The sequence below is a fragment of the Oncorhynchus nerka genome, linkage group LG14 (genome assembly GCF_034236695.1).
Source record: "Oncorhynchus nerka isolate Pitt River linkage group LG14, Oner_Uvic_2.0, whole genome shotgun sequence".
Taxonomy (NCBI): Eukaryota; Metazoa; Chordata; class Actinopteri; order Salmoniformes; family Salmonidae; genus Oncorhynchus; species Oncorhynchus nerka.
In genome coordinates this window covers 20,141,656-20,152,986 of record NC_088409.1, presented here as the reverse complement: position 1 = coordinate 20,152,986, position 11,331 = coordinate 20,141,656, and the positions used below count along the sequence as shown (strand labels likewise).

Below are 11,331 nucleotides of genomic sequence, written 5' to 3'. Positions count from 1 at the left end.
CTCTCTGTGCAGTCATGTTGTGTGTACCACATGCTGGCTAATGCAACTCTACTACAACACATTACCTACAGTCAACTACTCAACCACATGCTGGCTACCTCTACTACAACACATTATACAGGACCTAAACACACACAGTCAACTACTCAACCACATGCTGGCTAATGCAACTCTACTACAACACATTATACAGGACCTCACGGTAAACACACACAGTCAACTACTCAACCACATGCTGGCTAATGCAACTCTACTACAACACATTATACAGGACCTCACGGTAAACACACACAGTCAACTACTCAACCACATGCTGGCTAATGCAACTCTACTACAACACATTATACAGGCACACACAGTCAACTACTCAACCACATGCTGGCTAATGCTCTTATACAGGACCTACTACAACACATTATACAGGACCTCACGGTAAACACACACAGTCAACTACTCAACCACATGCTGGCTAATGCAACTCTACTACAACACATTATACAGGACCTCACGGTAAACACACACAGTCAACTACTCAACCACATGCTGGCTAATGCAACTCTACTACAACACATTATACAGGACCTCAACTACTCAACCACATGCTGGCTAATGCACTCTACTACAACACATTATACAGGACTCACGGTCAACCACATGCTGGCTAATGCAACTCTACAACTCTACTACAACACATTATACAGGACCTCACGGTAAACACACACAGTCAACTACTCAACCACATGCTGGCTAATGCAACTCTACTACAACACATTATACAGGACCTCACGGTAAACACACACAGTCAACTACTCAACCACATGCTGGCTAATGCAACTCTACTACAACACATTATACAGGACCTCACTACAACGGTAAAACACACACAGTCAACTACTCAACCACATGCTGGCTAATGCAACTCTACTACAACACATTATACAATGACCTCACGGTAAACACACACAGTCAACTACTCAACCACATGACCTCACGGTAAACACACACAGTCAACTACTCAACCACATGCTGGCTAATGCAACTCTACTACAACACATTATACAGGACCTCACGGTAAACACACACAGTCAACTACTCAACCACATGCTGGCTAATGCAACTCTACTACAACACATTATACAGGACCTCACGGTAAACACACACAACTCAACCACATGCTGGCTAATGCAACTCAACCACATGCTGGCTAATGCAACTCTACTACAACACATTATACAGGACCTCACGGTAAACACACACAGTCAACTACTCAACCACATGCTGGCTAATGCAACTCTACTACAACACATTATACAGGACCTCACGGTAAACACACACAGTCAACTACTCAACCACATGCTGGCTAATGCAACTCTACTACAACACATTATACAGGACCTCACGGTAAACACACACAGTCAACTACTCAACCACATGCTGGCTAATGCAACTCTACTACAACACATTATACAGGACCTCACGGTAAACACACACAGTCAACTACTCAACCACATGCTGGCTAATGCAACTCTACTACAACACATTATACAGGACCTCAAAACACACACAGTCATACTCAACCACATGCTGGCTAATGCAACTCTACTACAACACATTATACAGGACCTCACTACAACACATTATACAGGTAAACACACACAGTCAACTACTCAACCACATGCTGGCTAATGCAACTCTACTACTTATACACCTCACAAACACACACAGTCAACTACAACCACATGCTGGCTAATGCAACTCTACTACAACACATTATACAGGACCTCACGGTAAACACACACAGTCAACTACTCAACCACATGCTGGCTAATGCAACTCTACTACAACACATTATACAGGACCTCACGGTAAACACACACAGTCAACTACTCAACCACATGCTGGCTAATTCAACTCTACTACACATTATACTGGACCTCACGGTAAACACACACAGTCAACTACTCAACCACATGCTGGCTAATGCAACTCTACTACAACACATTATACAGGACCTCACGGTCAACTACAACCACATGCTGGCTAATGTCTACTACAACACATTATACAGGACCTCACAAACCAACATGCTGCTGGCTAATGCAACTCTACTACAACATTATACACCTCACGGTAAACACACACAGTCAACTACTCAACCACATGCTGGCTAATTCAACTCTACTACACATTATACTGGACCTCACGGTAAACACACACAGTCAACTACTCAACCACATGCTGGCTAATGCAACTCTACTACAACACATTATACAGGACCTCACGGTAAACACACACAGTCAACTACTCAACCACATGCTGGCTAATGCAACTCTACTACAACACATTATACAGGACCTCACGGTAAACACACACAGTCAACTACTCAACCACATGCTGGCTAATGCAACTCTACTTACAACACATTATACAGGACCTCACTACAACACATTATACAGGTAAACACACACAGTCAACTACTCAACCACATGCTGGCTAATGCAACTCTACTACAACACATTATACAGGACCTCACGGTAAACACACACAGTCAACTACTCAACCACATGCTGGCTAATGCAACTCTACTACAACACATTATACAGGACCTCACGGTAAACACACACAGTCAACTACTCAACCACATGCTGGCTAATGCAACTCTACTACAACACATTAGAGGTACCGTCGAGGTGAGGCCAAGGAGCAGTGGATGACTGACCTGCTGTACTGCTACAGCGTAACCATGGCGACTCATCGGGAAACCTGGGGCTCCGAGACATCTACTGACCTAGGCCCCAAACCAACCACAGGCCCGTCTTACTGTTCTCTGTCCACTGTCTAACCCACATGTCAAACTTATTCCACGGAGGTCATAGTGTCTGAGGGCTTTCGCTCCACCCTTGTACTTGATGGATGACTTAAGGTCACTAATGAGTAAGGAACTCCCTCACCTGATTGTCTTAATTGAAAGGAAAAAGGAAAACCTGCAGAACTCGGTCGTCCGTGGAATGAGTTTGACACCCCTGGTCTAACCCGACATCCTGTCTTCCCCATCGGTCTCTCTGTCCTCCTCATTCAGCTCTTATTCCTGGCCCAAAACCAACTGTCTTCTTCATATTGCTAAATATTGTGGCCACCACTAGTCCTGGAGAGATAAAAGGATGTACAGGCTTTAGTTACAGTGCAGCACTAACATACTTCTTTAACTAATCACCTGAATCAGTGCTGGGTTGGAACTAACACCTGCACACACTGCATCTCCAAGACCGAATTAAAGGATTTCTCAACTGATTACTGTTTTTATTACAAAAAGAGAAAATAAAGCTAGAGTCACTCAAACTTGTCAATGTATTTATTTGAGAAATTTTCTAAAAGAGTAGAAAAACAACATGGACATTAACATTGAGGTTGGTATTCATTCATAAATGTAAAGCCTTGGCATCTGATAGTGTCTCAACAGTAGTGCATCAGAGTGAACAGCATCAACACTAAAACACAGTTTCTATCTTAAGTGACAGTTCATCTTGATGAGGTGCCACAAACATCTGGCTAACTTTAAGTCAACTATCTCTTTAAGGCAGGAAGTGATGTATAATACACAATTAAAGAGTAACGGAGTGTGTATAAAATGCATAAATATACCCCCCTCCACAGAGTCCTACAGAGAAAGCACAGGTACACGTGTACCCTCTGGACCTAAATGACCTTGTGTACATCTGTGTACCTACTATTATGGCTGAGGGGGGAAAGTGGGAGGGGCATGCATGCCTGTGGGAACCTGCTCAGGTAGATACTGAGGTAGAGTTGACTACAACCTAGTACAAGTGTTATGGCTGACGGGAAGCGTGTGTGTCTGCAAGCAGGCGTGTGTGTCAGCGTCTGCAGGTGGGCTGGCTGTATGACCGGCTGTTGACAGACTGCCTCATTCTCCACATGGGAGGAAAGGTTATCTCTGTGTGTGTGTGTGTTCATTTTCTGTATGGTTGAAATGATTTTGCACACATACCATGTCGGTTGACTTAACTCCGCCCTGTGAGGTCATGACTGTGAGGTCTCATAACTTTGTCCTCTCTTCCTGTGTCCAGTAGTATAAACAATCAGGCCAATAACTCCTCCATGGTTAATACTGGGCACAGAGAGTACAATCTGAGAGGAAGAGGCTATGCAAGACAGACCAATTGGGGATGTTTTATATGGTGGTCAATGAGCGTCATGCTGTATTTTCTTGCATAGCCTCTTCCTCTCAGATTGTACTCTCTGTGCCCAGTATTAACCATGGAGGAGTTCTTGGCCTGATTATTTGACTTAATATACATTTTGTAATATTTAGGTTATTACAACTGTACTGATAAGTGAACACATGCGGCATCTCTGAGAAGTCCGTTATATCAGCATTGTTCACATGCAAACCTGCCCTCAAGAGTTCCCACCTCTGCAGAAACATATTCATATAGTTACACCATTGCCCCCCCCCCTCTTGTCAGTATATAGATGCTCTGTTTACAATCTGGCCAATAACTCCACCATGATAAGGCAGTTGGGTAAATCATTTCAAGACAACTATGCCATTTAGCAGATGCTTATATCCAAAGCAACTCAGTCACACATTTTACATATGGCTGGTCCTGGGAATCGAACCCAGTACTCTAGCATTAGAAGCACCAAGCTCTACCAACTGAGCCACGAAGTACACATGCAGGGTGTGTGTGTGTAGTCGTCAGTGTTTCCCCCGGCCCTGTCCAGCGCTGTGGGGTCTGAGGTGGTAGGAGTACTGCCTGGCCTGCCCCACTGCATCACACAGGTGCACACACTCCACACTGCTCACTGCATCACACACACACACACAGGAGGAAACACATGCTAACAGAGGAAACACATTTTGTACAGTTCATCCCCATCACTCTATTCCCATAATCAAATTAATCAAATCAAATTGTATTGGTCACATACACATGGTTAGCAGATGTTAATGTGAGTGTAGCGAAATGCTTGTGTTTCTAGTTCCAACAGTGCAGCAATAACTAACATGTAATCTAACAATTCCACAACAACTACCTAATACACACAAATCTAAGTAAAGGGATGGAATAAGAATATATACAGTGGGGAGAACAAGTATTTGATACACTGCCGATTTTGCAGGTTTTTCTACTTACAAAGTATGTAGAGTTCTATAATTTGTATCGTAGGTACACTACTGTGAGAGAAGGAATACAGAAAATCACATTGTATGATTTTTAAGTAATTAATTTGCATTTTATTGCATGACATAAGTATTTGATACATCAGAAAAGCAGAACTTAATATTTGGTACAGAAACCTTTGTTTGCAATTACAGAGATCATACATTTCCTGTAGTTCTTGACCAGGTTTGCACACACTGCAGCAGGGATTTTGGCCCACTCCTCCATACAGACCTTCTCCAGATCCTTCAGCTTTCGGGGCTGTTGCTGGGCAATACGGACTTTCAGCTCCCTACAAAGATTTTCTATTGGGTTCAGGTCTGGAGACTGGCTATGCCACTCCAGGACCTTGAGATGCTTTTTACGGAGCCACTCCTTAGTTGACCTTGCTGTGTGTTTCGGGTCGTTGTCATGCTGGAAGACCCAGCCACGATCCATCTTGTCACAACTCCGACCGAAGGTGGCTCCCCTTCCCGTTCGGGTGGCGCTCGGCGGTCGTCGTCGCCGGCCTACTAGCTGCCACTGATTCTGTGCCACTGATTAGTGAGGCTTTATTAGTCAGCCGGCCCGCCTGGTTCTTTGTGCGGGATTGATTATTGTAACCCTGGTGTTTACATTAGATGTACATGTTTGTGTATTTAGTGCTAGACTGTTCTCGTTTCCCTGTGTCTGGGGCATTTGGTTTGAGCACCCGTAAGTGGGGGGACCATAGTTCTCCGTGTGTGCATTAAAGAAGCACTTTATTGAACTCTGCTTTCCTGTGCCTGATTTCACCCTCACGACACCCAGGACCTTACACATCTTCAATGCTCTTACTGAGGGAAGGAGGTTATTGGCCAAGATCTCGCGATACATGGCCCCATCCATCCTCCCCTCAATACGGTGCAGTCGTCCTGTCCCCTTTGCAGAAAAGCATCCCCAAAGAATGATGTTTCCACCTCCATGCTTCACGGTTGGGATGGTGTTCTTGGGGTTGTACTCATCCTTCTTCTTCCTCCAAACACGGCGAGTGGAGTTTAGACCAAAAAACTATATTTTTGTTGCATTAGACCACATGACTTTCTCCCAGTCCTCCCAGTCATTGGCATACTTCAGACGGACCTGGACATGCGCTGGCAGGGGGACCTTGCGTGCGCTGCAGGATTTTAATCCATGACGGCGTAGTGTGTTACTAATGGTTTTCTTTGAGACTGTGGTCCCAGCTCTCTTCAGGTCATTGACCAGGTCCTGCCGTGTAGTTCTGGGCTGATCCCTCACCTTCCTCATGATCATTGATGCCCCACAAGGTGAGATCCTGCATGGAGCCCCAGACCGAGGGTGATTGACCGTCATCTTGAACTTCTTCCATTTTCTAATAATTGAGCCAACAGTTGTTGCCTTCTCACCAAGCTGCTTGCCTATTGTCCTGTAGCCCATCCCAGCCTTGTGCAGGTCTACAATTGTATCCCTGCTGTCCTTACACAGCTCTCTGGTCTTTGCCATTATGGAGAGGTTGGAGTCTGTTTGATTGAGTGTGTGGACAGGTGTCTTTTATACAGGTAACGAGTTCAAACAGGTGCAGTTAATACAGGTAATGAGTGGAGAACAGGAGGGCTTCTTAAAGAAAAAACGAACAGGTCTGTGAGAGCCGGAATTCTTACTGGTTAGTAGGTGATCAAATACTTATGTCATGCAATAAAATGCTAATTAATTACTTAAAAACCATACAATATGATATTCTGGATTTTTGTTTTAGATTCCGTCTCTCACAGTTGAAGTGTACCTATGATAAAAATGACAGACCTCTACATGCTTTGTAAGTAGGAAAACCTGCAAAATCGGGAGTGTATCAAATACTTGTTCTCCCCACTGTACATATAAATATATGGATGAGCAATGACAGAGCGGCATAGGCAAGATGCAATAGATGGTATAAAACACAATATATACACTACCATTCAAAAGTTTGGGGTCACTTAGAAATGTCCTTGTTTTTGAAAGAAAAACATTTTTTTTGTCCATTAAAATAACATCAAATTTATCAGAAATACTGTGTAGACATTGTTAATGTTGTAAATGACTATTGTAGCTGGAAAAGGCTGATTTGTTATGGAATATCTACATAGGCGTACAGAGGCCCATTATCAGCAACCATAACTCCTGTGTTCTAATGGCATGCTGTGTTAGCTAATCCAAGTTTATCATTTTAAAAGGCTAATTGATCATTAGAAAACCATTTTGCAATAATGTTAGCACAGCTGAAAACTGTTGTTCTGATTAAAGAAGCAATAAAACTGGCCTTCTTTAGATTAGTTGAGTATCTGGAGCATCAGCATTTGTGGGTTTGATTACAGGCTCAAAATGGCCAGAAACAAATAACTTTCTTCTGAAACTCGTCATTCTATTCTTGTTCTGAGAAATGAAGGCTATTCCATGTGAGAAATTGCCAATAAACTGAAGATCTGGTACATCGCTGTCTACTACTCCCTTCACAGAACAGCGCAAACTGGCTCTAACCAGAATAGAACGAGTGGGAGGCCCCGATGCACAACTGAGCAAGAGGACAAGTACATTAGAGTGTCTAGTTTGAGAAACAGATGCCTCACAAGTCCTCAACTGGCAGCTTCATTAAATAGTACCTGCAAAACACCAGTCTCAACGTCAACAGTGAAGAGGCGACTTCAGGAGGCCTTCTAGGCAGAGTTCATTGTCTGTGTTCTTTTGACCATCTTAATCTTTTCTTTTTATTGGCCAGTCTGAGATACGTCTTTTTCTTTGCAACTCTGCCCAGAAGGCCACCATCCTGGAGTCGCCTCTTTACTGTTGATGTTGAGACTGATGTTTTGTGGGTACTATTCAATGAAGCTGAGCTTTTCTTTCAAAAACAAGGACATTTCTAAGTGACCCCAAACTTTTGAACAGTAGTGTACATATAAGATGAGTAATGCAAGATATGTAAACATTATTAAAGTGGCATTATTAAAGTGACTAGTGATCCAGTGATCTGTGTGTGTAATACACCCGTGTGTGTGTGTATGTGTGTCTGAGATAGTACTCACATTGGCTGTGTGTGCGTAGTGACAGGTCCAGTAGTATCTGAGACTGAGAACCCCCGAGAGAGCGCCCCCTTCGGGCCACAGAACCTCCTACAAGACAATAAACACACATCATCTCCATACATATATACATACACACACACACACACACACACACAGTCATTATACACAGAAACATCTGGAGAGCCTACTGTAAGACAAGAAAATAGCAACATTGTAAATCTGAAATATACAAATTGGCCAAGACTGCTAGCTTGAATGGTGAATCGCTACACACACAATCCTTCTGGAAAGACCAAGGTAAAATAGGGCATTTGCAATCCGTCTCATTTGGGTTTCATTCATGCATCTAACTGTAACTGCTAAACTGAGGTAAGCTGTATAAGTGAGATCAGGGAGAGTCCTTTGTTTTAGGAGTCTGACTGGTAACCTGCCTGTCAGGTTGGGTGTGTGGCTATCTTTGTTCTCGAAAGGGAGTATCATTTAAATCCTTTTCTCCTCCTGGTTGAACTGTAAAAAGCAAGGCTCCATAGCTCAGTGGTTAGAGCACTGGTCTCGTAAACCAGGGGTCGCGAGTTCAAATCCCGCTGGGGCCTTCAAGTGATGACAATTTTTGTCAACACTACACCTGTACCACCAAACAATGCAGGGTGAAAGGAATGAAGTAACGACTTGGAAATGTCAACCTGTAAGAAGAGTGAAACTGAACAAAAGAAATAGGAAAAACACCAACGTTCTGCGATACCTCTGTACACACACACAGGTGAATGTGGTTGACGGGTTTGTATGTCTGACAGAGAGACAATGGGTTTCGTGAGTGTGTGTGTGTGTTCAGCAGACAGCTCTACGCAGTCGTCTGACATTCCCCCTGACAGCTCTGAACTTTTCACAGCAGCAGCCGACAGGACTGTCAGTGTGTGTATGTGTGAAAGGGGGCGGGCTACCACGTCAGGCCAGAAAAGGTAGGGAGTCTATCTGGCTGTATCGGTGTGTATGTTTGTGTGTGTGTGACGATGTGTATGTCTGTGTGTTGGCACTAGTAGGTTTCTGCCCAGTCTCCCATCATCACCTGGTCATGTGTGCTGAAGGTCAGGTGTGTCTACGGGCTGAACTCATACCAGAAGTTATTACAACACACAACGCACACACATCTCTATATGATTATACAACTATGTGTGATTGCACGTGTATATTAACATTATAAGGTAAATAGTTATTGCTAACTCTCTGCATTGATGCTACTCTAATTCTGTTTGAACATAACATCACATTCCAAACCAAACAGCATCATACCATCACCTCAGGAAACAAATATTTTCCTTCATCGAGAAAAGCTGTAATATATTCAGTCTATACACCTCCCTATACTAATTCTATTCAGATGGAAGCCTGCTAATATATTCAGTGGACTATACACCTCCCTATACTAATTCTATTCAGATATTAATATATTCAGTGGACTAGACACCTCCCTATACTAATTCTATTCAGATATTAATATATTCAGTGGACTAGACACCTCCTATACTATTATATATTCTAATTCTATTCAGATATTAATATATTCAGTGGACTAATATACTAATTCTATTCAGATATTAATATATTCAGTGGACTATACACCTCCCTATACTAATTCTATTCAGATATTAATATATTCAGTGGACTAGACACCTAATTCCAGTTATTAATATATTCTATATACTAATTCTATTCAGATACAGATATTAATATATTCAGTGGACTAGACACCTCCCTATACTAATATATTCTTAAATATATTCAGTGGACTATACACCTCCCTATACTAATTATTAATATATTCTATTCAGATATTAATATATTCAGTGGACTATACACCTCCCTATACTAATTCTATTCAGATATTAATATATTCAGTGGACTATACACCTCCCTATACTAATTCTATTCAGATATTAATATATTCAGTGGACTAGACACCTCCCTATACTAATTCTATTCAGATATTAATATATTCAGTGGACTAGACACCTATATTAATATATTCAGTGGACTATACACCTCCCTCTAATTCTATTCAGATATTAATATATTCAGTGGAATTCTATACAGATATTAATATATTCAGTGGACTATACACCTCCCTATACTAATTCTATTCAGATATTAATATATTCAGTGGACTATACACCTCCTATACTAATTCTATACAGATATTAATATATTCAGTATTCAGATATTAATATATTCAGTGGACTATACACCTCTCCTATACAGATATTAATATATTCAGTGGATAGACAGATATTAATATATTCAGTGGACTATACACCTCCCTATACTAATTCTATACAGATATTAATATATTCAGACTATACACCTCCCTATACTAATTCTATTCAGATATTAATATATTCAGTGGACTATACACCTCCCTATACTATTTCTATACAGATATTAATATATTCAGTGGACTATACACCTCCCTATACTAATTCTATACAGATATTAATATATTCAGTGGACTATACACCTCCCTATACTAATTCTATACAGATATTAATATATTCAGTGGACTAGACACCTCCCTATACTAATTCTATACAGATATTAATATATTCAGTGGACTAGACACCTCCCTATACTAATTCTATTCAGATATTAATATATTCAGTGGACTAGACACCTCCCTATACTAATTCTATTCAGATATTAATATATTCAGTGGACTATACACCTCCCTATACTATTTCCATACAGATATGTTGGAGTTTGAAGTTGTAGCTCGGCAGTAATGCACCCATTCACAGTAGGCGACTAGGCGCTGTTAAGAATTGGTTTATTTCTAAATGTTAACAGTTCAGAGTTGAAACAAATTAAAGACAGAATCAAACATTCTGGACAGAACGCCGGGCTTTACCATAGATGCTTTGCAGCACTGAGCTCTTGGCTGCTGTCTTGGTGGGTGGAACTGTGGCCTCAGGCTTGGTCCTAATAGGGGTGTGACCAGGGAAAGCCGGCCTATCCCAGAGCAGCTGGATCAGGAGGGAGGCGACCTCAGGTGGCTCCACTCTTTTCCCAGCACCAAAAGCCTCCCTCAATCTGCCTCGCACATGGAACCTACACACAAA

The 11,331-nt window shown here is 41.9% G+C and overlaps 1 protein-coding gene and 1 non-coding gene across 2 annotated transcripts in view; one reads left to right on the top strand and one right to left on the bottom strand.

Annotated features, from left to right (window-relative positions):
* Window positions 1-3,337: 3,337 nt before the first annotated feature.
* The window catches only part of LOC115126885 (inversin), a 38,319-nt gene continuing 30,325 nt past the window's right edge, over window positions 3,338-11,331 (bottom strand). Inside the window, 3 exon segments of the mRNA XM_065027719.1 lie at window positions 3,338-4,824; window positions 8,222-8,308; window positions 11,121-11,320. Of these exon segments, the coding sequence (XP_064883791.1) occupies window positions 4,718-4,824; window positions 8,222-8,308; window positions 11,121-11,320 (394 nt within the window). The 3' untranslated portion in view covers window positions 3,338-4,717.
* Window positions 8,742-8,814, top strand: trnat-cgu (transfer RNA threonine (anticodon CGU)). Its single transcript has one exon. It is a non-coding gene; the product is annotated as a tRNA-Thr (tRNA).